This window comes from Lichenostomus cassidix, chromosome 4 (genome assembly GCF_008360975.1).
Source record: "Lichenostomus cassidix isolate B80296 chromosome 4, HeHo_3.0, whole genome shotgun sequence".
NCBI lineage: Eukaryota > Metazoa > Chordata > Aves > Passeriformes > Meliphagidae > Lichenostomus > Lichenostomus cassidix.
Genome location: NC_139484.1, coordinates 30,834,537 through 30,862,200, shown reverse-complemented (window position 1 = coordinate 30,862,200; position 27,664 = coordinate 30,834,537). Strand labels below are relative to the sequence as shown.

The 27,664-nt window shown below is 41.0% G+C and overlaps 1 protein-coding gene across 7 annotated transcripts in view; it reads right to left on the bottom strand.

Annotated features, from left to right (window-relative positions):
• FNIP2 (folliculin interacting protein 2) overlaps positions 1-27,332 on the bottom strand; it is an 83,494-nt gene extending 56,162 nt beyond the window's left edge. For 2 of the 7 annotated variants that reach the window (XR_014851695.1, XR_014851696.1), the window contains exons 1-7: positions 9,548-10,081; positions 4,449-4,575; positions 2,323-2,457; positions 1,150-1,250; positions 996-1,067; positions 291-391; positions 22-111 (exon numbers count right to left, since the gene is read on the bottom strand). Coding sequence is in view for 5 of the 7 variants with exons in the window: in XM_085058598.1 (XP_084914724.1) it covers positions 22-111; positions 291-391; positions 996-1,067; positions 1,150-1,250; positions 2,323-2,457; positions 4,449-4,575; positions 9,548-9,732 (811 nt within the window). In the remaining 2 variants the exon portion in view is untranslated. Of the gene's footprint in view, positions 1-21; positions 112-290; positions 392-995; positions 1,068-1,149; positions 1,251-2,322; positions 2,458-4,448; positions 4,576-9,073; positions 9,181-9,547; positions 10,082-26,915 lie in introns of those variants that run through there. The other 5 variants (XM_085058599.1, XM_085058598.1, XM_085058601.1 and 2 more) reach the window with 5 other exon arrangements.
• Positions 27,333-27,664: the final 332 nt, after the last annotated feature.

Here is a 27,664-nt window from a genome sequence, read left to right as displayed (position 1 = left end):
TGGCTGGCATTCCACACAAACCTGCAAAGAAAGAAGCACTGCGGATGAGCCGGAGGGGACCTCCTTCAGACACACCCTGCAGCAGTTTGCTGCTACACAGCTGTAACACACCTACGAAACAAAAGCAACGTAGAGAAAATGGAAAAAAATTAAAAAGAAAAAAAAATTTAAAAAAAATTAAAAGAAAGTAAAAAAAATCCAAGGAGGTGATGTACTGCGAAAAAAAGCCAAAACTGAATGAACAGATGGCCTCGTGTTGTCAGAAAGACATAGAACCTGGAAATATTTACCTAAATTACTTCCACTGCGACAGGTTCCCAAACCATTCTGATTCGAGCTCAGCTTTCCCAGGCTGGGATCTTGGTTGATGTATTCAAAGCTATCTTGCAAGCTACAACAGGTGGAAAAAAAAATCAGTGTTCCTTAAGAATGCAATCAAGAGGCATTAATATTAGCTTAAGAATTAGGGTCGTTTTATAAAAAAAAGAAGGTTGAAAATTAACTTTACAATCAAGTTCAAGGACAAGTAGGTTTCTGAAACTGGAAGGAAATAGGTATTTACTTTTTATATTTGAATTATTGGAAGTTTCTTTATGTCACATTTGGGATTCAGTTTATTCCCATTTGCCCATTTTGAGGAGGAGGTAAAACAGAACCGTGTATTTGTTGAACGAAATGGAAGTGGGATACAGGGATCTCGTCTGGGATCCCCTTCCTCAACCTTCTCACAGCAGGAAGAGATGGAAGCTTTGATTGCCCAAAGCACCTAGCCTCCAAACCTTATTGCATGTCCTGGACAAATTAAGAAGCAAATCCTTGGAGATTTTTTTTTTTTCAATTAAAAACTTGGCTGGCCTAACTAGGATCTATTAAGAGAATTCTTCTCCTTAGCTGCTTTCCTGATTTTCCACTAGGACTACAAAAGGAGAAAGAAAGACAGACAACTGCACTGGATGGGAAAGGAAAAGAAATATATATAAAAAAGATATTCTTACTTATTGTTGCTTCCACTGAAGCTTCCTACCCTGGCTGAGAAGACTTTACTTATCATCAGCTGTGGGGGAGAGCTGAAAGGATAAACAGTCATTTCAGTGAGTCATCAATTCCAAGTGCCTGACAAGACAGTGCATCACAGAAAAGGACACTCACCGTATGTAGTGAATTTTCAAGGTGGAGCCTTTGTAACTCATTGCCACTGAGCCAAACATCATTTCTCCCAGCATATTGACATCAGAGGCTGGCCTGGTGTACTACACAGACAAGAAGATGGGAACAACAAAGTAAAAAATAACTTGGCATGCTATTTCAACTTAATATAGTGCCACAGTGATGCATTTGGAACAGAGAATACAAGGAAGTTAATATTTTCCATGCAGAGTAAGATCAGTGTGCACTCAGCATGGGCTTAACAAGTACAGCAGGAAGACATCCTCCATTTTGCTCACAAGATCAGCAGTGTTACCCTTGTTCCAGGGGGACCTCCAAAGGCAAAAAAAGAGGAAAAAAGATCTACTGCATTTAAAAAAAAAAAAAAAAAAAAGCTGTGTCCAGCAACATTCCCATATAACAATGTTTGATAAAAGCTGTAAATGTTAACAGGACTTGGATTCTGTGGTCTGGATTTGCAAAAAATAAATTGCCTTCCTTATTCAAATGAGTAAATTCACCTTCCCTGCCTTTGCAGAAAGCTTCTTGGAAATGTTTTTTTTTTAATTGGAAAATAATTTGTAATTATACTCAGAAACACAGTCTTCAGACCAGTTGCTTATTTTGTTTAAAAGCCTGATCATCATTAGCAAATAGGAAGAGAAGTTTGTTAATTCCAAAGAAAATCACCTTCCACTTAAATATAATTTTTTTTCTTTTCCCACCTTAATCTACACATGCTTCAAATTTCATTTTTCTAGGTGAAATGCTAATGCTTTCAAATGAGAAACAGCCAGAGTACCTAAAAATTTAATGTTACAGTAAAACAGACTAAAGGGACTCTTAATATACCATGTTCAACAGCTTCTTCAGATCTGACCTGAACCATAAGTAGACAAGAACAGAGAGCAGTATAGTGCTTCTTATGACAAAATACTATTAGATAGATTTCACAACTCCATGAAAGATAAGACCAAGATAGACCAAAAGGTTAAGATGTACCCACACATGTTCTTATTCTACAACACTTTATGGATAGTGTAGATATCTCAAGGTTCAGATTAACTCGTCATGTAATAAAAGCCTAAGTCATTCAATGCATCTAAGTGAAGGCTTTCATGAAGTAACTTCTTCAGTCAAAAAGGTAAATGAAAGTAACAAAGTAACAAATATTACCTGATACTTCGGTATCTGTTCTTTGATATTTTGCATACAGCCTATTGAGGGACTATGGGAAGAAACACTGCTGCTTCCATTGCTTGCTTGGCAGCTCTTGGCAGAAGTCTTTACAGAAGCCTCATCTACCATTTTCTATGTCAAAACAGAATGTGACAAAAACCATCGAAGTAAATATGAGAACTCCCACCTCTAAACATGTCACGGCACCAATTTTCTTAAAACTACAGGAAAGCAACAGAAATAAAAGAATACTCTTATTTGGTTCAAAAAATATGTATCACTTTCAAAATATTTTTTTAAATGCCAGGGTCAGAGCAAGTGGAGAGCTACTCTCACATTTAGCCTATCAGATAGGTTTTCATAGTATCACACATAATCAGAGTAATTAGTCCATTTCACAGGAATATCATTCCCAATTGTTATGAATTACTCTTTGTAATATTTGCCAAAGTTTATGTAAACAAAATCTCAGTTTATGGGTTTCTTACAAACCAATTCCTGTAATCATTTGCACAATTAATCACTCAAATTGCATATAACTTTTGCTCCCCAAATGATTAACACATTTCTAAAACACAAGAACAGACAGTAAAAACAAGGGGTGAATAATCTATCATTTGGTAGAATTAACAGGTTAAAGACAAACAATGTATTTGAATATTCAATGTGAGTAAGATTTACAGTATTTCAGAAAAATGCACAGTATACACACATACTCCTTCTTGACTTCAGTTTAAACAGGATTGAGTCTGACAGTAATTTTGCCTAATTTTAAACTAATCAAGTTTTAATTTTGCTGTTTGGTAACAACCAAATGCTCAGAATCATTTTTAACATCTATGTGTTTGGATGGCATTCAAAGTACTTTAGCTGTTTTAAAAGGGTATCTAGCTTAGCGTCTGGCTAGAAAACAGATTATAGCCTGTATCGTGTTAGGAGGGAGGTTTTAATCTGTTTTATGTCAGTGTTACATTGAGAGTTTCTGATAGGAGATTGTGTAGTTAACTTTTAGCTAAAGTATTCAAGCAAGTGGAATACTTTGAGTATCTAAAGGAAGCCAGAAATATATTTTTTGCTAGCATGCTGTTTGTTTTAAAACAACTTTAAGATACAAAGTAATGACCTTGATTTTGGGAGGGGGTGGGGGAAGAGGGGAAGCAAGATTAACAACCAGTCTGACCCATTTACACTCTTAAGTAGATGATCAGACATCAGCTGATGATGCTCATCAGTCTTACTCATTCAGCACAATAGCATATTTACAATGTGACTGAAACAGAGATTGTAGCTTTTTAAGCATCTTCGTAAGTAATTTCTACAGGTTATGACTATTCTTATATAGTTTATACAGGTATATATGTATGCTCCATGATATACCATGGTAGTCTAATAAACTGAAGCTGTTGGTTCTAAAAAAACTTCAAAACAAACAAAAAATTTGAAAAAATTCAATGTAGAAGAGAAACACAGAAGTAGTACTAAAAAGCCAATCAAAACTACCACAAAACAGAAAACACTATTGGTTTACTGATCTTAAAATTACCTAAGTTTGCTGAAAGCTTTACTCCACGATTTGAACCCAAGGAGAGAAGCAAAAAACTTGCATCTTGACAGCATCTGATCTTAATTCGATATATTACCAAAAGTTACATGGCCATATATATTGCCATGTGTCATATTATGTAATACAACACGGTTAGCCAGTGAATTTGTTTTAATTCACATCAAGACAACAACTTTACTAATCCAAACACCAAAGGAAAGAAAGCTTCTTTGCACACATGGTAGACATCACTGGAACAAAGGGATTGTAAAGCCAGGGCCAAAAACAAAAAGCAAATCCAGTCAATACTGAAAAGGCTCAAGAAATACTCTGTTTAAAGGGAAATAGATTTCTTTGCCTGCAAGCCAATCTGGTCTAAGTTGTTAAGTTTGAATACCATATTTGTACTATAAATACCAAATACCAGATATGTTCATATGCTTTTTGTAATCAACACACTCTTGTTGCAGCTATCCCAGTGAAAGATCATAAGATTAAGAAGCTGACACTGTCCTGTTAATATAGTTACTTTTGGAAATGAAAAGAGCAGTAGGACATCAACAAAATTAACAATTCATACCTGAACCACAGCTTCATCAATTTTGCGGACTGCTTTGGAATCAAATAAGACCTGTCTGCCTCTCCTCTCACAGTCTTGGTAAACTATCAGGCGGATTTCATTCAAGTCAAACTCCGAAGAGGACCAGCTACGGATTAGAAACACAAGATGTTAAAATAGCATGTTTACTTTGCAGGTTCATTTAAGTGAAGAAACAGGTATTTGGCAAATGTATCTTTTACTTGAAATTTACAGAATCCAGGGTGCAAATCACATAGCTCCGAGCAAAAAGGAACTCCAAAGGAGTGTCTAAGCTCAGTGTCACTGACAAAGGCAGGCACAGCCAGCCCAATCTTCATCCAATCTTTTTCCAAAATTTTCCGCAAAGAGAACACAAAACTTTCTTGGCGATCTGCTCCAGGCCTTAACAACTCTTATTCTGTTCTCTGTACACAGCCTGGATCATCCTAACTGTAAGCTAAGTGTACTATTTTGTGCAATACTCTCAGTGACAAAAAACCACAACAGATTACCATCCTCTCTATTACTGCCTTCCAACAGTACAAGGCTTACACCCTCTCTCATCCTTCTCTAAGAAGCACAAATCTAATTCCTTTTGACCTATTCCTGACAATGTAAGTTAAGATTTTCCTAACGTTTAAGTCTTGCAATGGAAAGACAAGGTTTATGTTGTTCCATTATTTTTCCCCTTTTCTGAGACATTTCATGGTTCACAGAGCAGCCATCAATTACTGAGACTTGGTCTCCAACTACAGTGAAAATCATCTAGTACATGAAACCAAGACACCATTGAAATTCAACCTGAAGCAAAACAATTCTCTCAAGCCAGAATCTGCCCATTCTCCAGAGATAAACATGGCACATGACCTGCCTCATGGCACTACCATGAGGGCTGAGGAGCCAAAATGAACATAGCGGCAATGACAAGAAATCTCATTTCCTAATTCCAAATGGAGTCAGCCTCTGCTCTGGACATCAGAGCATGGAGATTTGCTTGGCCTCAGCTTCAGCCACAGAAAACACTTTTCATGTTATGTAGCTAACAAGCTGAGATCAATGGAAAAAACCTACTACTGCATAAAGCAGAGCACTGATGCTCACTCATATTGCCCCAGCCCTGACCTAGATGGACTGCACCTGGGGGGGTGAGAGTACAACTGTTATTAATAGCTGTTGGTTCAACAAACTGCACAACAGACTTCAGTCAAGGCCACACTGATCTTCCACCCAAAAGGCAGCTTCATTTAGGAATTTTCCCAAACAGCGCCTTACAGAAATGGAAGGTAGAGAATTGGGAGAAAAGCATAAGACCCCTATACATATGAAAGACTAGAATTTATGAATTTATTCCCTTTTTCCATGTTCTGTCGACATCCATAAATCAATAGTGAGGTAAACACTATCAAGAGTTTCTAAAGTCAGTAGGGTAATGACAGAAAACTGCTTTAGGAGTACAGTTGGAGACTTGTGAATTTAAAATAATTTTAAGTAAAGCCAGCTTAATTTTTTCTTTATGCTCTATGCAGCTAAAAAAAAAAAAAAAAAAAAAAAGCCTAAATTGGCATCTTTTTCAAACCTGGAAGGTTTTATTTTACTTTTAAACATCCAAAATAAGCCAGATAGCTATCTCCACTGCAAGGTACTCTGATACAAGTGTGCTATATGTACATAATGTGCAAGGTTCCCCATCATGGAACAATGCTAAAGGCTGTTTTGCCATTCATAGTGAGGAAACTTCTTGATGTGTATATAACATGTTGCCTCCAGAACTGCTGGGAGTGCCAGGCAGATTTCTTCTCAAGTCTTCCCTTTCAAAAGCAGTCACAGCATTACGTTAACCTGCACGAGACCAGACCTGATACCATTGTTGATAGTTGCCCAACAAAGATCCTACACACCTCACATACACAGAGAGCTGCAACTACACCATCTGTTTAAGAAGTCTGTTACTAGTTTCTCAGCCCACTGCCTGTGCAATGCTATTACAAAATCCAGTTATACAGAATGCAAGAGAAGTCAGAGACATCAATACACTTCAACCTAGTGTGCCACATGAATCTGATATTCTACAGTATCAGATACCCCAATATCTCTTCAGTTATACAGTTACCTATTTACACACTTTCTGCAACAGACAGCCTCAAGTAACTATGTAGTTTTCTTTAAAAAGCTACAGGTCTTTACTTCCTTTAACAAAGAAAAGGTGCATCACTATGGCTTTAGCCTAAATTCTATGCAAGAGCAAAGCCTTGTTTATTTCCATGACTGGCACAGCAGCATCCATACTTCAGACCACAGGTCTGCAAGTCTAAACTGAGAAAGAATAATTTCAGACACAGACTGAGCCAATCTAGCCCTGCATCTGCCCACCGATGTAGGCTGGATTGCATGAATTCAGGTTTCCTTACGAACAAGTGAACTCCCTCATGGTACACTAAAGCAAACTTCATGTTGGTCATGCAGTGCTGACTTCTGTTTAAGACATGAACTGGATTTTAGGCTAAAGCAAAAGCCAATTTTCCACACAACATGCTAGAATTAAAGATTGCTGCAATCTGCCAGAACTACAAACAGATTTTCTAGCAGACAGCAACAAGCTAAGAAATTACAAAAAAATCCATCATACAGAGCTTTATGTGACTAGCAGACCAAATCTAGGGAAGTAATTTCAAATAATGCCTCTTTATAGTTCTAATCAAATATCAGACATGTTTTAATGATGCCACTGCTTACAGATGCAGTTCCTGCAGCAGTCCTACCCATTACAGAAGAGATCCAACCTACTAAAACCTCATTTGATAACATCAAAAATATCTACAGGCAATTTATACAGGCACACAAGTCCATGAAGTCTCATTACTTCCACATGGAATCCAGCAGCAGGCCCAAGACTAGTCAGATGACCGGGATGTTTATGCCTGTCACAAAAGCTGATGAGCACTGCTTACAGTACTTCCACCCTTTATTGTTTAAGCAAGGTTATGTAACATAGATCCCCCAAAACAGGGACAGTGGGAGTATCCCATCATCTCCTAAAAGCAGAATGTTTAATACAGCCAGTACGCAGACTCATTGGTCTGCTGTTTCCACATGTGTAAAACATGTGGAAAAACCCCAAACCATTACTTCCTTATCTCTGTATCAGCTTCTTGCTTATTTAGCAATGCCATGTCCTGCATAGTCTTAGAAATTCGCTGACTTTACTATATTAATATGATCCTGTGTGTATGTTCACATTTCAGGTTAAATGTGGTTATTCTCACTGAACATGTTTTCTTATTTCACCACAAAAGTAAGAGTCCCACATATCCTTTCACTCCTTTCTATAACTACGTGACCCTTCCTGTTACTTGTGTCTGCTCTGGTAATTGCTGGACCCTTCTGTAAACTGAATTCTCTGCAGCAACAGAAGTCTGCCCAAGCACATGAAAGTGGATCAGAAACACAGTTGGAAAAAAGAAGTAGTAGAAGGCAGTGGAACCCCCACCTCTTGGTGGCAGCATGAGTTACACTACCTCACTTTGTCCATGGAACTATATACCTTTAGGAAAGGGCAAAAATAAAATGTTCCCTCTACATTCCAAAAAAGTATTGAGGCTAGTTAGAATGTTAATTGAGTTTTCCTGTTCCTAAGTCAGTTCTCTGTCTGCTTAGTGAGCTGACTCCCTAAGGGGAGCCAGTTTCAAAAAGACTGGAAAGGCCAAAGCCAGAACAAGGGGGAAAATGACAGGAGGATGATGCCAGAAATCAAAGAAAGTAGCTCCTTCAACATCATCAGTCTGTTTGAGCAGGTCAGCTTACCCAGCCTCACCATCAGACTGTATCTTTCCTCTATGTGGAAGATGCTAGAAGTAATAAACATCTTCAAGTCAAAATAAATAAAACAAATCAAGCTGTGTTCATACAACAGTAGAATCAGGTCTCCTAGAGATATTATAATGCCATGGATTTTTTTTTAAAGAAAGCCACAAGTTTGGAACGGATTACAGATATCCTGAAAAGTTGTCTCCCCAGAGAAGCTTCAGCTTGCTTTATTTTCTCTTACACTTGCATATTAGTTATTTTCCTTTGGCTTGCTCAACATTTCTTCAATTACAGTTATGAGACATGGAGGCAAGGAGATCTCTCTTCCTTAGGGGAAAGCAGACTTGTTTGTTTCTTGAAAAAAGTCACAAAAATTTTTCCTCATTCTGCCCTGAATTAATACTTTCAGTTAATATAGATCTCCAAACTCTGATCTTTATAAAGAAAGCTTTTGCTTCACCTTTATAATTATCAGCATCCGTGCAATAACTGAAGAGTGACCTATTCATTTATATTCAAAAACTACTTCAGCTAACCTTACACTGTTTTTGAAAGTGACTAACCACTCACTACCTTAGTGCAACATCTACAAGCTAGCGAACCAAACAGGCTGAAACATCTCTATGTTTCTATGTTTTTCTGCTTCTTACACCAGCAATCCTGAAGGTAGTATACTAATTCTAACACCCTTGGGTGCTAGAACTTGGAAAAAGCCACCCTAAACCATATTTTCAACACAGCTGTAAAGAGTCAGACATTGGCGACATGCTGGGACACATCTGAAAAGGACAACACAAACGTTAAATAAACACTATTCTCACCTCAGATTACTTTGATTTAATGCATGAACTAGAGGTAATTTACAAGTAAAGCAGACGGTTCCCCTCTCCATTCTTCCCCCACTTCACAGCATTCTCTCCTGTCTGCTCCACATACTGTTCTTGACCCACTAACACAGGAGGTGGCAAAAAGAGTAAGAGGAGAAACTAATTAGGAAACTAGAAAGAGAAGGTAAGATTATTTCACCTTAATTGAAAAGAAAGGCAATTACCCTTTATGCCTCAGTTTGCACATACATAAATCTTACACATCAGAGTCAAACACATAGGTACAGTTTCAAACAGTAAAGACTCTCTGGAGTTTCAGTCAGCACCACCATCAAGAATCAGCTTCTAACAGAACTCTCTCTATTTTTACAAAATAGCCTTTCAGGAACAAGATTATAAATCCAGTGTTAAATAAAAATGTCCCTTATTTGTCAAAAATCATACACATCAAAAAAGTTACAGGCATACCTGTTTTGTAGCAGTCTAGTCACTTTGTTCGCACAGCTGACACTTTGGTCTCTTAAAGACTTTCTAATTCTTTCATCCAGTTTGGTACAAGAGAGATTATTTCCAAGTGGTACATCGTTGTTGTTTCTTGCTCTTTCTATTTGTCCCCCAGTGCCATTTGTAGTTTTTGGTGTGCCCCCACACATTTTCTTAGCTACAAATCCTCTTGTAAAGTTCCGTCAAAGAAACTAAATACCTGCTGAAGAGAAACAGCCCCAAGCAGGTTTCTTCACTATCGATCAACCATTAACAATGGTATTTTACCATCAGCCTTCTTCCCCATAGAGGAGCACAGTCTGCTGAATTTCCAATTGAGGGAAAAAAAGGCAAAGCAATCGCCATAGATTCTATAAGCCATTAATACAAAAAGACAGCTGTAGCCAAGGTACTCCTGCAATTATTCCAGACAGAGCAGACATGACTTTCAGGTTTCAGAAGCCATCCGTAGACTTGCTCTTGCTGCTGTCAGAGGTTTTCCTACCAAGCCTGGCACAAAGCTGTAGCACATACAACAGCTAATATTGACTTTAGCTATGTTTGTTTCCTGGTATGTGATTTAGGTAGCCGGCAATTATGTAGTCACAAGACTGAACCATATGGCCTCTTTAAAAAAAAAAAAAAAAAGGTATAGTTGCTTTTGCAGTGACTCGCCCTTAGTTGCAAGGTTGTTCTAACACTGGCTACAACACCCTGTTAATGGCTCTCATGTGAGCAAGTGTCATCTGACAACCCCTAGCAACCTCATACAGCTTAGGAGCAAGCAAGAATCTGTCATCATTGCCATATGGTTATCAGTTTAAAAAACCCAACTACCAACACCAAGAAACACATTAGATATTCTGCACTGTAATGCTTTTATTTCTAAGGACAAATATTACTTTATACTTGGACAAGAACTTGACACTACTATTTTGAAAAGCTTTTTTAAAAACGTGTGAAGGAAAACAATGAGAAAAGGTTTGTTGCAGACATCAAGTTGCTTGATGAAAATTTATAGTCATGTGCCTATTAAAATAATTTAATGGCAATACTGATGACAAAAGTATCTAATAAAATACTCCTGACCAATTAAATTAAAGTTTTTCAAGAGAACACAGGAATCAGGTCACAGAATACAGAATGTCGAGTCCAACTCCTGGCCCGGCACAGGAGCATCCCCAAGAGTCACACACGTGCCCCAGAATGTTGTCCAAACATTTCTTGAACTCTGTCAGGCTGGTGCTGTGACCACTTCCCTGGGGAGCCTGTTCCAGTGCCCAACCACCCTCTGGGTGAGGAACATTTTTCTAATAGGCAAGCTAAACTTCCCCTGACACAACTTCAGGCCATTCCCTCAGGTCCTGTCATTGTAACCAAAGAGATCAGTGTCTGTCCTTCCTCTTCCTCTCATTAGGAAGTTGTAACTGCAATGAGGTCTCCCCTCAGTCTCCTCTTCTTCTTCCAGGCTGAACAGACCAAGAGACCTCAGCCGCTCCTCATATGGCTTCTCCCCAAGGCCTTTCACTATCTTTGATGCCCTCCTTTGGACACTCTCTGACAGCTTTAGATCTTTCTTGTATTCCAGTGACCAAAGCTGCACACAGGATGTTCTGTTAGGCTCTCGTAATTCTACTGCAGGACAAAGTTCTCTTCCCCATCTTTGCTTCAAAAGAAGTTATCCATATGTATATACTCATAATTCACATCTCACATGAATTATGATGGGCTTTCTCCCCATCAGTAAAATTTTAGACATTTTATAAGATGACAGTCCTACTGCAATTTCCCTTCCAGGTAAAAAAGGGAAAATAACTTCGTTAATGGTCAACCAGAAATACAGCAGCAGAGTTAGAAAACACAGCACGATTTCAAAACCTAGCGCTACGTGCTACCTGCTAAATAGCACAGCATTAAAATGATTTTGTAATCTCAGTTAACCCCAACTTCTAAACACTGGACAAAAGTGAAGCAAAAAACTAGAGCAAGGTTAGGTTGAATAACTTGCTCTGCTGTTGAGGGAGACACATAGCAATAAAAAAAAAAAACCAGCTCTGCTTCAATTCCCAGAGAAGTGATAAGTACTGGATCACAATCACTCCTCCTCCCAAATGGGGCAAACAAGTGAAATCTTCGGGCTGTTCTCAAGTGATTCAAATGATCTAGGAGAGGACAACTCTAGCCCTCACCTCATTAAGGAAGACTACTTTAAACATCAGTGTTCCCAGTCATCTTCGAAGTGTGAATGGAATAAGTAACTGATGGCCAAGTTGTTACACTTCGACAAAGATCAGCAATTCGCAGCCTTCACTTCTGTGCTATCTTTTCCCAAAAAACCCCAAATTCTGGAACATTCAAACTCTCAAATTCACATCAGACATTAGAACAAGGAAATTCTGTAAGCTCACTAAATAGATGTGCTTCACAACACTACCTCATCTGTAATCATCTGTAGAATAATATAAATCCCAAAGTACCTGGGGAATTAACATTGAAAATCTACAGAACAGTTTCTAAACAACAACAAAATAATACATAAATCCACACATGGAAAACACCCGGAGATGATGTAGAAAATGGAAGAAAGTGTCCTGCTCTGCAGATATAATCCTCTGTGAAGCAGAGTTTAATCACTCTTTTTCTAGGCTATGGGACAACATGTCACCTGCTCTGCTTGTAGGTCATTTCCTGTCCTTCATCTTCACTGCAAGACAATTGCCTAAATGATTTCAACTCAAGGTAACACTTTAGCAAGTAAATTTGGGGTGGGGGAAAGAGGAAATAAATATATGTGACTTAGTTAAGAATAATTTTCTGTGTAAGTTACAACTGTCCACTAAAACTTGAGCACTATTGTCAAATCTAAGAGAATATTTGCAAAGAGCCCTGTAAGGTTTTATTTTCCAAACAGCTTTTAGAAGCGGCTAGAGAAGCTTAGAAAAACAAAGTTTGAATCATACCTGCTGTTTCGGTGAGCATTTGTATTTGCAAAACATACAATTAGCAAAATTGATACACAAAAAATACCTAGACACAGACATTCAGGATTAGTACGAAAACACACGTTTAAAGATTAAATGGATTTTCTTTTGGATTGCTTAATGATGATTTTCCTTCTCTTAGTCCATTGAATAGCTTATGTGGAAGATGTAGTTTCCGTTTTTCCCTCTTAATCAAATCATTTACCCTGCATTGTTTCTTCTCTTTCTAAAACCTCAGATATGGAAGAGTTGTGTTGATGCCACACCGCATTCCTTTTCCACAATGACTTAAAGTAGTCCTAATATGGTAAAGCTCTATTAACCTCAGATGAACTACCTTGTTCAAGCATGATACATAGTTACTAGTTTCACACAAGTTCGGCAGGATACATTGCAGATTAGTCACGCAACAAGTGAAGGAACCTATTATTTGGAGCACTGCTCTCTCAGGATAGATTTTCCCGAAGAAAGTTCAGATGAAGGAAAATAAAGTTCTTGGCATCAGATCACTGTACAGAAAGGTCACTTTTTTTTTTTAGGGTAATTCTATATGTTACTCTGTGAAATGCAAAACAATATTGGATATATTTGCTCACCGAAAGGTTAAAATTTCACAGATTCCCTGCTTAGGAAAGGGGAATATACTGAATTTCTGTAAGGCTGGAAGCATTTTTTCATTATTTTTGCTGCTACAAAGCAATTTCAGCACATGCATGCACAAAAAATGACACGACACACACACACATGTACAAAAAATGACAAGACACACACACACACTGCTGATAGAGGCTAACAAACAGATTTGCACAAGTTAGAGTCACCATAAATTGCACACATCAGCCTTCAACAAATGTAAAGAACAGCCCATCAAACCAGTGCTTCACATCTCAACTTCTGTAAGTTATCAGGAATCACTGTTCACTGGCTTATCTACAAGTCTGAAGTTTGGGAGCTAGCTTTCATATGGTATCTCAGTAATAATGTAAAAGTTTAAAAACCCACAATAAAACAAAACCCTAATCAAAGAAAATACCCAGCAAGTACAGTGTGTTTGAAGTGGGACCACAAATAGCACAGAGACAGTGCTCTCAGCTTCTAGCCCCAGAAGTGGATTTCCTCATTAGCAAAGAGAAGAACTAAAGACTTACTGTAATTGCATGAACAATTGAATGCACTTAATTGTGTTTTACCATTAAGAAAAGTGTGGTTTTGTTAAACTAGGTCTTTAAACAAAGAAAGGTAAAGTCTGCAATAAGGTTAGCACCCTAGATCCACCACCTAGTCCTTTCCTCAATACGGAAAGCCATGCTGAGTATTAATCAACATTCCCCCTTTCCATCCCACCTTCTGCCCTCATACGGAGATGAGCTTTCAACAGCCAGGACAGCTCAGCTGACCCAAAGTCAGTCAAGTATTTTGCAGAAGTTGTTTCACAGCGATGATCTTTATCATTTCAAAGAACTGAAGATTTACTCGTAATTCAACACTCTCTAGGATTTGACTCCGCTGCTTTCCCTGTTTATTTTTTCAAGGCACCTGCAGTAACCACTTCCAGCTTTCACTGGAGCCAAGCAGCTCGAGCCAAACAGCAGCAGCCGTCCGGGAGCAAGCGGCGCTGGGTGCAGAGCCTCTGCCGCACAGCCGGGCACAGGCAGCCGGGCCGGCCGGGCCACCCCACCTCCTGCGGCACGCTGCGCTGGTCTCAGCTCATGCATCATTCCCATGTCACTTGTTCCAGCGGCGCCATGTGACCGGGCCAGCGGCCAGGAACACAGCTACTAAATACAGACACTGCCAAGGCACGTCTGAGAACTGCCTCTGCCAGAAAATGAGATTAAGAAAAATCTTTTATCTTGCCTCTGCCTTTCCCCACCTTCTCTTGAACGCAAGGAAGAACTACGCATTGTACATTGAAGGAGAATTTTGAGCAACAATGCAAGGCAGAATCTGGTATTTATAACACTGTACCAGCTCTCACTGCATTGCAACGCTGTGTAAAAGTACTGACAGATCTCAGCCCTCAGTATCTCCTACATAAGTGAGCAGGCCAAGACAGACATCACCACACCTTAGGGCTGGTATCCTGAGGCATGGGTTTGGTTGCCTGCTCTTTCCTGTTCCTTCTCCCTCTTCCATAAAGCCCCATTTTATTTTTTTATTTAACAAAGAGTCTGTATACAGCTTTCAAGCTTCCATTAAAAGGAGTAATTTTAGAGTATGAAAATTAAAAAATTGCTAAGAAATAATGTTAGTTATTAGACATAAGTAAATACATAGATACAGAGTTATGAACAATGCTGCCTGGTGTATAACATTGCCCCCCACTCTATTTTTTTCTAGTTAAATGAAAAATATTCTTTCTGCTATAACACACACAAACACCTTCACTCCAAGTAGCTAAAAACACCCGCATGTTAACAGCAACCATTTATTTACAAATTTCTTCCACTTCCACTATGAAAAGGCTAAATTCACAAGAGGGCTTTGTGAACTCCAGGGATGGGGCACTTTCTCAAGCTTTACAGACAGAACTTTAGGGTACTCTCCCCAGGATTCTGCAGAAAGATTGCAAATCCCCATTTCTCGTTGTTCTGAACATGCACTCCCACTGCATAAAAGAACACTCTCAAGAAGGGCTAGAGGCAAGTGCTATCCAGGGACTCCATGTCCCTCTTCCAAAGGAGACTGCTTCAGAAGGGGTCAGTTTCAACTAACCCAAAAGCAGATGCTCAGCAGCATAACTTCACTTAAATAAATAAATTAGAAGTTACGTGGTTCTAGCAGCATCCTCCTAAAGTCCTAATATATGGAAAGGTATAAGATGTTGCTCTCTAACAGTGGTGAGAGCTGAAGCAGTCCAGTTTTTTTTACGAGCTAACATAATACTAGTGAGACCTCTGTAAATGGTTATGCTAAACTGTTGTAAGAACAAGGTGTGTTTTGATCCTTCTAAAGGAGAGGTTGCAACTGAAAAGTTACTCCGCAATAATCACGACAGGAAGGAAGAAAAACTAAGTTGAATATTTATGAGAATGTACTGATTTACCCAAGTGGCAAGAATATGGGAAAGAACATACACAAAAAGCCATGCTTGATCACCCAAAAGTTGCTATAGTATGAACAGCAAAGTCCATTGCCTCGGTCTAGATGAATGCCAGGAAATCCTGACTTAGATTGACTGAAGTGATAACATGGACGGATATAACGTCAGCTCCGGCATTTTTCACTAGTTGTAGCCAAAAATATGTTTTGCTCCTCTTGTTGTTGTTATGATAATTTGTCTATTCCATCCAAAACACTTTCCTTAACCCTCTCTTGTAGACAGCATGGGAAGTAGCTTTCCAGTAACTAGAAAAGAATATTGAAGGCTTAGACACATTTATTTTCAAGTTTCACTGGAAAGGGAAGGAGGAACCATGTCTTGAGACTATGTGCAGAGGATCACAGCAATTAAACCACTCATACCATATACCTTCTCAGTTAAAAAGACTACACACAAAACCAACCAAACAAACCACAGTCCTGCAGCTGGCTGGCATGGGCAAACCTAACCTTGCTGCAAGCCACTATGCTAAAGACTTACGTTCTGTTTACCACCAATTGCGTAGGACTTTGAATGTATAAATAGTCATTAAGTTATGAAACAGCCTCCCCTCCTTAGAGGAAGCCAACCACTTTAAACTACTCACTTAGGATCCCAAACATTTTCTCAAAAACACTGGTATTACAGTAGACTTAAAAGTTTATCCAGTCAGGTTTGTACATAATTACAGCTGACCGCACCCAGCAACACGCTAACATTTAGCTGCCAAGAATCAGTCCATCAATCCTGAAATATCAGGGCAAACACTAAAAATCACACCGAAAAATCCAGTTGCATCCTTGTCCTGAAACATGAAAATGCTTTGCACATTGATAGAAGCAAACACATTTCAGTCAGCAAGCTTACGTAGCAATTATCTATTTAGACAAATTAGAAACCTTTCTCCTCATGAGAAGGTAAGACTTGGTCCAGCTCCTTTAGCGTTCCCCAGAAAAAAAGCGTACAAGAAAATCCTTTATAACAGGCCTGATATATTCCTGAGATGAAGTCTACCAGAGCAGACTCACTGGGAGCCATCCTAACAGCTACAGATTCAGGATAACCTAATTTAAATACAAACAAAAATCTCACTTTCTTTTCACTTTCTGTCAAAACAGGGCCCAAGGATATAACTCTAAGGATACTCCTCTATGGTCAACTTTTAGTGCTTCAGTAATGCAAACAAAAAGCCAAAATCAAATCAAATGTCAATCAAATTTCTAGTAGACATGCCAACAAATTTAAATACAAATATGGAATTATTTTTTTAAGCAGTAAACAAAGTTTAACTCAGAGGTTCAAGTCATCTTTGACACTCCACACAGATATGCTTTGCTTAAGAACAAATGCACAAGGGTTCATTGAAACCCTTTTGAAACTGATTGTTTCAAAAAACCCACACCCACTAAAAATACATTGTTCTGTTTGCATTTACATCTTCTTTGCATACCTATCCCTGCACCCATTATCCAGCCCAGCTATACATACGCATTTTACAGCATTTCCACCAAGTGCTATCATAAAGTGACAAACAGAAATAGCTATTTTCAAACATACATGATTTCCCTAGTTCCATTCAAAAGCATTCCCAAATATATCCTTGTCTGTAAGACTGCTTACAAGAACTTCTGAACACAAGAAATTTAGCACCTGAACTTTTTTGAACTCAACTGTACTGTGATCTAGTCCACAGGGGGTGACTGGCATTCATCCTCAAGTCTCCCAAGTACTTAAGTCACCAGGTGTTAATCACCCATTCCCGAACATAGAATTGTATCTGAAATCGTTTTAGCGCTTCGTAAGCATGATTTATATCCACTGCCAGATCTCATAAATACCTGTATAAGGAGAGAGGGTTAATTTTTCCAACTCTTTAACTTGATGTGATCTAGAAACACTTTTAGCAGTTGGGAAGGCAGAGGTTGCACTCCTGAAGCTGTTTCAGCTGGCTAACACATGAGAACAACCTTCCTCCGGGCTAAAAGCCAAGACCAAGCAGGAGCTCAGATGCATGTCACTATGGCTGTCTGCTAAGTCAACTGAAGTGGCTACCAATTCCCTGCTCTTTATTCCAGCCTTCTCAACACAGCTGAGGATTAGCCCTCCAAAACCACTCGTGCATGCTGTGACAGCTTAACATAGGCTAGTGTAAGAAGAGCTGGTTCTATCACTGACCTTTACACAGACATGACTGAGAGGGCTTCAACACTATTCTATCAACACTACTGTGGAAGTGACAAATGTCCAGCCAATACCCAATTCCAGCACAGCACAGGAGAATGCAGTAGCATCTTGTACCACAGGAGCCATTCACCAAGACCAGAGCCCTCACATGCATGGACTAACCCTGCTGCTGCACAGCTGAGCAAAGTGGTTTCTGCACCAAATTCCTTCTTCCTTGCACCTGCATCTTCCTTTGCAGCAGCCTCACAGGTCTCTGCCCAGCTTGTTTAACCCAGTCCTCTTAAACAAGCCAGTACACTTCAGAAACCAAAGGCTAAGGCTCCTGAGCCTTCCTATAGTAGGATTTGTCCTAAAAAGTACAATCCATTTCAGAGTGCAAGTTAGAGAGCAGATTGTTGAATGTGAAGATTTTAAGAAGTCATTTTAGGGGAACATGAAAGGAAAGGCAAGGAAAGATGACAGACACAAGCACTCAACTGTTCAGCAATAGTTGAACAAGGTCATGTGCTCCCATAGAAAAACAGAAGATACAACAAAAATTTGTCTGAACATAAAACTAATTTCTCTGAATTGCAGATTTTAGAAAGTTTCTGTAACTGTCTTTTCCAGACCACAGAGGGCTTTAATCTTACATTATATCACATTCTGTAAAATTATCCACATTCAGTGAAATAATAGTAATAATTTAAGAATAACTTGCTCAGCGCTATGTATTCAACAGTTTGTAGATCCCTCTCTCTGGAGTTTCCTTCAAAAACTTTTTCTAATGTATTCTGCTCAGATTTTTTGTACTCCTGGAGCTGTGCATTAAGAAACCCAACCCCAAGAGTTGAGCAATTTCAGGTGCTGGATAATATCCAGATTCAGAATTCAGGGCAAGTACTCTGCACAGAAATTCAGAGCACTGAGTTAATTCAAGCCACTGTTTTCTCTTATGAAAGTCAGTAAACTCAATGAAAACAAAAGCTAAGAGTCGCTATTGTAAGAAACTTCCCAATTCCATTATAAAAAATTAAGTACTAATGTATTCAGATTTCTAATTTGAAAGTGCTCATATCAAATTCAGACTGCTAGCACCTCTATTAGGAAAATAAATAAATATTGTCAGATTGTTTACTTAATACAGCTGATTTCATTAGCACATCTAAAACTTCACTGAGCACCTTGGAGGAGAAAAGTTGAGCTGCATTGCACTGAAGTGAGAGCGTCCTGCAGAGAAAGATCTATACTGATTCAGTAATTACATCACACAGCTCAAGTTTCACTTCAGTACAGTCTATGGAAGCAAAATCATGACTCAGTTTTATCAGCAACAAGTGTGATGTAGAGCCCTCGTGCCCATTTATCAGTACAATTCTAAGAATCTCACCAATATCCAGAAATGTGCTGACTGACCAAAGACATTTCAGCTGCTGGTCAGGTAAATGCACCTGCCTTTGCCCTAGTCGACATGGGGAAGACACAGACACTGTTGCCAAAACTCCTAAGCTTGTCTTCAGTGCCTCAGAACACTTTGCCTTGTAGCCTGCACAGGAGCTTGTGACCTCAGCCTTGCATATTGAAACATGACATTACTAAGGTATTCAGGTGACAAACCCATACAAACAGGGCAAGTGGAGTGACTTGAGAAAGGCACTGGTAAGGTGAGGAGAAAGCAGAACGGAGAAGAACCTGAGCATGAAGATTAAGACGCAGTGCAGGCAGAGCACTCACAGAGCAGCTGATTCATGACAGGCAAAGGTGAACTGCTGTGTCCATGCCGGTTAGTCAGACCAGCAGTAACCTGACACTATCACAGGAGGAAGCACACAGAAAATGTGCAGACAGATATTTGCTGTCTTCACACAAGTACCCAATTCAAAGTCCTCCTTTTCTTGCTTATTCTCTCTAGCAAGCCTGTTCACCACCACCCTACAGAATTGCATTCCTCATCTTTAGCCTAAGAAGTGTACCCATGGAAACCTTCACACAGCAAATACTGGTAATTAGGACAGCCTAAGAACATTCTTCTTACAACACTTCATCTAAGCTGCATACAAGACAACAGTGTACTCTTAATCAAGGGTGCACCTAGAAGTAACTCTTGATAAATATAAAACACAACGCATGGCTCAAAAAGTGAATCTATTCTTCAGAAGCTATCCACAAACATCACTAAGGTGCAAAGTACACGATGAAAGTACACAACTGTTATTGTCAGAAGGAATTCTTAAAGGAACAGGTCCATCACCAAGTGAGTATTAATCCAAAGAATTTTCTTTGCAAAAGAAGTCCTCAGCAGCTTCAATAATACCAAAATGTCAGAACAAGAAATTACTTATATGAGAACAGTTACTCCATTTCCTGTGCCCCCTGACCCCAGCGACTCTGTCACATCTACTCTCTCAGGACATTTGGTCACCTGTTAGTCACTGTTCAGACCGAAGCAACAGTTAAAGGCTACTGCCATGCATTGGCAACACCTACATCTCACAACGTCAAAGTGGGATGACATGATGACTAATGACTAAAACATTTTTGTCAAAACTCTTCCATCCTCCTTTCCCCTAAATTTTAATAAAGCTATTTTGCAACTTTAACTTAGTTTACATAAGAAAAGTTCCAAAGTTTATATAAGTGTACATGAAGCCAGCCTCCACTGGCAACAAAGCTCTGCATCAGTTTTTAAAATGTTTCTCCACAAATTCAGCTTTTATGAATGCTTGTCCACATTTTTCAGCCCCAAGCAGCTTTATTTGCTCATTTACATCAAGCCATTTATATCAACAGATATTCCTTTACAGCATTAGCATCACTGTGTTAAATTGCAGTTTCCTGCTTTAAGTTGTGCTACTGACAAGGAAAGGTACCTCCAAGGCTTTCTGTTGCTACTATTCCCCAAATCACTTCCACTGGGCACAGTACATGGCACAGTACTCACCTAGTTTTGTCAACAGCAAAAATGCCCTAAGAATAAGGAATCAAGCACCTACTATTCAACTGCACAGCAATTTAATAATCAACGCATGGAACTCCATGGATAAGCTACTCGTAAACCAGAAATAGGTAACCTACAGTCAAAACCCATTTGATTGTCAGGCAACAATGCATCTTTTCATGGAATTAAATTAAATAAACAAGGTACATCGATACCTCACACAATCTTAGTAGCTTGTGCATTTCCACACACTTTTGGTCATCTGTAGCAAAGAAAAAAGCCAAAACAAAAGCCAGGGTGTCTTCTTGCAACTTTAAGAGAGACTGAGCTAGTCTCCAAGCAAAGCCAGAGGAAACCAAGAGGTTGTTCAGTGATATCAGTGTTTAGGGGAGAGGAAATCCAAACAACTAAAGAAGAAGAATGGCCTTAGTTCCTGCAAAGCTCAAAACCAGAGGACTTGAGGTTTGTTTGTTTTCCTTCAAAAAAGCCCCAGGCTGTAAGTGTGGTTTCCATGTCAAAAGACCATAATTTCAATCACTTCCTCTCTAAGCTGTTTTCTTGAGTGAGACTGTAATAAATCTCTTTCTGCAGAACTTATTCTTTAGTTCACTTTACTGATGAAAGACTAATGCCAGCACAGAAGTGTAACACTGCTTCTTCAGGCTCACCTTCAGCTGTCAGTGAAATGGGGTATGGTTTAGACTTGCTCTTTGACCTTTCCTGCCCCCATGCTCAGATCTGGCCCTGGGCTGGATTGCCCTTCCTCCAGCATATAAAATAGTGATTTTCATTCAAATGCTTTTTGAAGGGTTTACAGCCAGATGCTTAAGGATATTTCCATGTATGAAGATATACACGTGTGCTCAGCAGCGTTATTGCTGTGTGGATCTCTACAAAACTGCAAGAAGCTCGAAAAAAACCCAATTAGGTCACAAGAACATTCCGAGGAGTGTTTCATTTGAACAAACTGACGTGCAAGCAGACTCCAAGCTCACTACTGCTTTCTTTCCTTTTTCAGAAGGTGGAACGTTGCCAGGCTGGTAATAAATGCTGTGAAATAATGCTTAGCAAGTAGGATCTCACCAAGCATTTCAGCACTATGACCAAAGGAATCACTAGTACCAGCTGCCAAACAAATGATCTCATATACCAAAGCTAACAAACTGTTACCAGATAGATATCCTGCAGCTACAACATGACATCCGTTCCATTATAGACAACAGAAGGAACAGCTGATACTTAAAGCTGAAGAAACACACAGCATGCAAGTTTCAGACACAGCTGCAATAATACAACCTTTTTTTTTAAATCCACATAAAATTATGTTATTCTCTATTCTACAACAGTCCTTCACTAAACATATCAATATCAAAGAAATTTCATCACAGGTTGCAATGCAGAAATTACACATCCAGCAGTGAAAGCTGTCTCCCAAAAACTCCAGAACATTTATTTTCATCAAAAAAAAAACCCAAAACAAACCAAACTAGCAAAGACTGAAACTGAGGTGAAATCTGAACCTGCAGCTTAAGGATAACCTTAGACTTTATGTTGAAAAGTACAGAAAAGCATTGATGTGAAATTTTTTCCAGGATCAAGTAAACACAATTACACAAAAACTGCTATCACTTTAAGTAAAATCAAACTATCTGCAACCCATATCAATCTCCTTAAAGCCATCCCACAATACCTTACTCAAATATATGCTTAGCACTTGAGACATTCTAGTCTAGAGAGACTATGTGCTTATACTCTATGCAATCCCTAAAAGTTAATGAACTATTCAGTGAGCAAGGAATTGGCTGGATGGTCACATCCAGAGGGTAGTGGTCAAAAGCTCAGAATCCTGACAGACATCAGTGACAAGTGGTATCCCTCAGGGCATACAGATGATGGACACCAAGCTGTGTTTGTCTACACACCTGAAGGATGGGATGCCAAACCAAGGGACCTGGACAAGCCCAAGAAGTGGGTCCATGGGAATCTCAGGAGGTTTAACAAGACCAAGTGCGAGGTGCTGCACCTGGGGCAAACCCTGGTATCAATCCAGGCTGCGGTACGAACAGGTCAGAGCAACCCTGCCAAGAAGGACTTGAGGATGCCAGGGGATGAGAGGCTGGACATGCCCTGGCCATGGGCACTCACAGCCCAGAAAACCAACTGTATCCTGGACTACGTCAAAAGCAGTGTGGCCAGCAGGCTGAGGGAGATTATTCTGCCCTCATGAGACCCCACCTGGAGTGCTGCATCCACCTCTGGGGGTCCCCAGCACAGGAAGGACATCAATCTGTTGGATCAAGTCCAGAGGAGGGATACAAATGATTACAGGGATGGAGCATCTCTCCTATGAGGGAAGGCTAAGAGAATTGAGGCTGCTCAGTCTGGAAAAGAGAAGGCTTCGGGATGACCTAATTGCTGCCTTCCAATACCTGAATGGAGCCTACAAGAAAGATGGAGAAAGTATTTTTAAAAAGCATACAGTGACAGCACAAGGGGGAATTGCTTCAAACAAGGAGAATGGGTTTAGATTAGGTATTAGGAAAAATTCTTTACTGTGAGGGTGGAAGAGTTTGCCCATGAAAGCGGTGGATGTCCCATCCCTGGAAATGTTGAAGGCCAGGCTAGATGGGGCTCTGATCAATCTGGTCTAGTGGAAGGTGTCCCTGTCCAAGGCAGCAGGGGGTGGAACTAGAGGATCTCTAAGATCCCTTCCAATGTGAGCTGTTCTATGATTCTGCTCAGCACATGACCCTGGTAGCACTCCAAAAATTTGTACAAACTATGCTAAATCAACCCTGTAAGGGAAGTAACATTTGATAAGGAAATAAGTTTTAGGGGAATTTATCCACATAAATACACATTTCTTGCACACAAAGTAATTAGGGTTTTACCAGAGCCTCGGAAGCTAAGAAGAAATGTACTGAACTACAGCCACTCAAGTGTTGCTTTTGAAAGGGGTGTGTGTATACACACACATCCTTACATATGTATTACACACATAAATATATATCTTTTCAGTTAAAGAAAGCAAGAAGCAGCAGTAAAAAAACCAGCTCAAGTCTGTGTACAAAACTGCTTAGAACAAATGTAGTATCTCACTAACACACACTTGTTCTCCAGCTGGTTTATAATTTCTCTTTTTGGAAAAAAACAAATTAGGCTATTCTATAATTCTAACTACCACCCTTCTACCCCTTTACATTTCCATCATCTTGAAGGGAGGCCTGGGCCAGTAAAAAGTCCTTCTATCCTAATAGCTCTATATTAGCATCTACACCTCATGTTTACATTCTCCTCACCCAGCAAGTAAGCGTTGTGCTTATGTGAACATGCGGCACAGCCCAACCAGACTAGCTCCACAGAGTGCATTAACTGGTGCTAAGGACCTGACACCCACACTGTACCTGTTCTGGAGTTTTACTTTTGACCAGATGGAGTCTGGTCCCAGGGACTGAATACCCATTAGTGGTTGGAACACACTGTCTTAATTTCATTGATTTCAACAGGAATCCAGTTTACGTACCAAAGCCACTTGACTTTATAAGCCAATGTGCAGTTAGTGGAGACAATTTAGAGGTTTTCTTTAAAAGGGAACTCCCAAACCAAATTAATATGTTAATGTTCATGCACCCGAAAAATAATTTCCTGTGGCTCCATTCATCTGTAGGCACCATGTCTCCTGCTCTTTGAGGCTGTGCCAACTCATCCTGGTAAGCAGCATGGACCTTGAAGCTTGCTGTTTCCTTCAGAGCCAAAAAGACAAAGCAGCGTGGACCTCTGGTCAAGATTTAGCTCTCATTAAAGGAGAGTGTGCAACAGAACAAGCACACATAGTACTTGTTACAGGCAAACCTCAAGCCTGGTTGATGGCCCTCTGCAATAGAACTTTTCCTGGTGTTCCTGGGAAGACTAGAAAACACAAAGCTTCCCAGCAACATAGTGGAAAAATTGTCAAATTAGATTCATTTGAGGAGGCATTATCTACTAAAGAGATTTTTGATAATTCCTCTGTTGTTCAGGGTAAGAAGGGTGTGTGAATACACCTAGATTTGCAAGGCTCTTATAACAATTGAAAGTCCCAGGATACAGATTATTATTGGTCTTACAGGGCTCCTTAATAAACCTTAACACAGCAAGACATATTGAATGTGGAGGGATCTCACTAACCAAAACATGAAGAACTACTAAAAATAACAAAAAATCCTTAAAAAGACAGTCTTGTCATTAGAAAATTATTCTACCATTTTGCATCTAATATTGACCACCAGTACATTCTTAATACAGAAACTACCAAAGGATTAAGTCTCTCACTTTACTTAGGTTGAATCACATCTCTTCACTCAAACAGATTACTATTCAACAGAAAGTCTATTAAAAGCATTGCAGCAGAGCTTCTAAGACCCTGGAAATATGCTCCTGCAGATCATTAACAGATCACTAGAAAGAAAAAAAAAAGCATTACAGCATACTTAGAAGTTATAAGGAAGAAGCTTAATATTAACAAGCAAAAAAAAAACCCATTCACATGTAAAATATTTAAAATAATTTCATTAACCTTAGGTTTGTCAAAAAAGTCAGATAGAAAGGGAATGAGGGAAAATAGGGAATAAAAAGAGTGAGGGGTACCCAGAGTAGTATTTTCATTATAACTGTTTTTATTTGAAGTGTCACATAATTTAAATGTTACTCAAACTGAAAACTGAGTGTAGAATACCTTACCGAAGAAATCGGAAGAAGGAAAAAGTACAATCCCTAACTTCACAAAATACTCCACATGGAACAATCATACTGATTTTAATGGGAAACACACTGTACAAGGAATCTGCCCTTGTAGAGATACAGGATAATCCAATAGCAATCCAATAATCCAGAACTAACAGCACTGATCTCTGACACAGAATATTTTTAAGTACAATGCAAAATAATAGTCTGGAACTATCAGTTTCAATGTGGAAAGCTGTTTCCTTCCGTATTAAAGGAGATATTTAACTCATAAGGTGAATAAATGCTACACGAAGTAAGTAGCAGTCACATAGAAGTAACCTGCAGTTACAAATACAGCATATAGACTCTACAGCTTCACAAAATTCACCGGATTTGTTCTCTAATATGAACGTAGCTCCAATACTGTGTCCAGTCACTTTCAAAGGAATCACCTTATAACCCAAATATATTGTCATTTTCACCTTACACCACTTTCCTCCATGATCTTGGAACTTTAGCAATGCAAATGGCCATGTCCCACACGGACCGTCTTTGAAATGATAATGGCTCCACGACTGTGATCTTTCATACTTGGCTCTATGGCATTTTGTGGATCAAAATATTGTCCACCCCTCTCCCTCACCATCCTCAGTAGTTCCAGCGGTGAAAGCCCAGCTTCCAATTCAACCCCGTGTACCATCTGATCACAACACCAGTCAACTCATGCCGCGCAGCAAAACAGGCACAGAGGTTACCGGGCATGCATGTGATTGTCACTGCACTCACCGGGCCGCTCGGTCTTGTGAGCAGCGCAGATGTCACAGGAACAAAGCTCCAAAGCACCACCCTGAGCAAAACGCTCTCCCCGAAGGTTCAGAAAACACTAATAATTCAGTATTACACGGAGATTCGATATTACATAAAGGTTACACACATGAAGCCTGGAGCAACGATAGCTACTGAACCTCACCTTTCAGCATGTGCGGTATCAGAAGCAGGGGGCAGTGAAAGGTGCCTAATGCTTAGCGGGTCACCAGACTGCGCACGTGTATTTAGGTCACAACAATTAAGCCATTTCTTAATTTTCCTGTGCTGATGAGACCAGAGCACGAGTTATCGCAGCAATCTCACAGACGCCGCAGACAAGGGGCCCGGCGCCTCTCCCCCACCGCTGCCGAGGGGCGAGCGCCCCACGGCTCCCGGGCATGCCACTGCCACCTCGCCCAGAAAATGGCTGAGAGAGCCAGCGACAAGGAAAGGCGGGAGAAGAGCCCCCCCGGCGCGGCCGTGCCCCTCGCCGCAGCCCGTTCGCCCCCGGCCGCTCCCCCGGACACTCTGCGGCGGCGGACTCCGCGGGGGCTGCGGCACACCTGCGCCCCACGCCCCGCACGCGGTCAGGGGCTCCGCGCCGGCCTGTCCGCCGCCCGCTGCCCCGCGGGAGCAGCCCCCGGGGCCCACCGCCGCCCGCCCCGCCGCCGCGCTCACCTGAAGGCGGGCCCCTCCCCCGGAGCCCGGCCGTGGGGGGCCGCCGCGCCGCCGCCCCTTTTGTTGAAGAGCTTCTGGAGCAGGGTAGGGGCCATGCTGCCGCCCCGCCAGGCGGCAGCCCCGCCGCGCCCCTCGCAGCGGCTCAGCGGGCGGCGAGCGGCGGCGGCCGCATCCCCGGAGCCGCTGCGGAGCCGCCCAGCATTCCGCGGAGGCGAGGAGAGGCGAGGCGAGGCAAAGGGAGCGCCGGCCCGCTCAGCCGCGCCGCTCCCGGCGGCCGCGCGTCGCCTGACCGAGGGGCCGAGCGCTCCCGGGCGGCGGTGCGGACACCGGGCAGGGCGCACCGGGCAGGGCGCACCGGGCAGGGCAGCGCTCCCCGCGCCGGCGGCAGACGGGAGATGGGGACAGGGACGCGGTGGCGCCGCGCCCCTCGGGCGGTCCCCATTGGCTGCGCGGCGCCCCCGCCCCGCCCCCAGCACGTGGTAAGCGCAGAGGCGGCCTTAAAGGGACAGGCCCGGCGGGCTGTGCCGCGTGTGCGGGAGGCGAGGGGTTACATCCCGCTGGAGGGTCCGCGTGGAGGGCTGGAACGGGCCCTAAAGGCCACCTAGCCACAGCCTGCACTGCCGTGGGCAGGGACACCTCCCACTAGGCTAGCTTTATCGAAGTCTTACCCAACCTGGCTTTGTACACCTCCAGGGTTGGAGCATCCACAACGTCCCTGAACAACCTGTTTCAGCGCCTCACCACCCTCA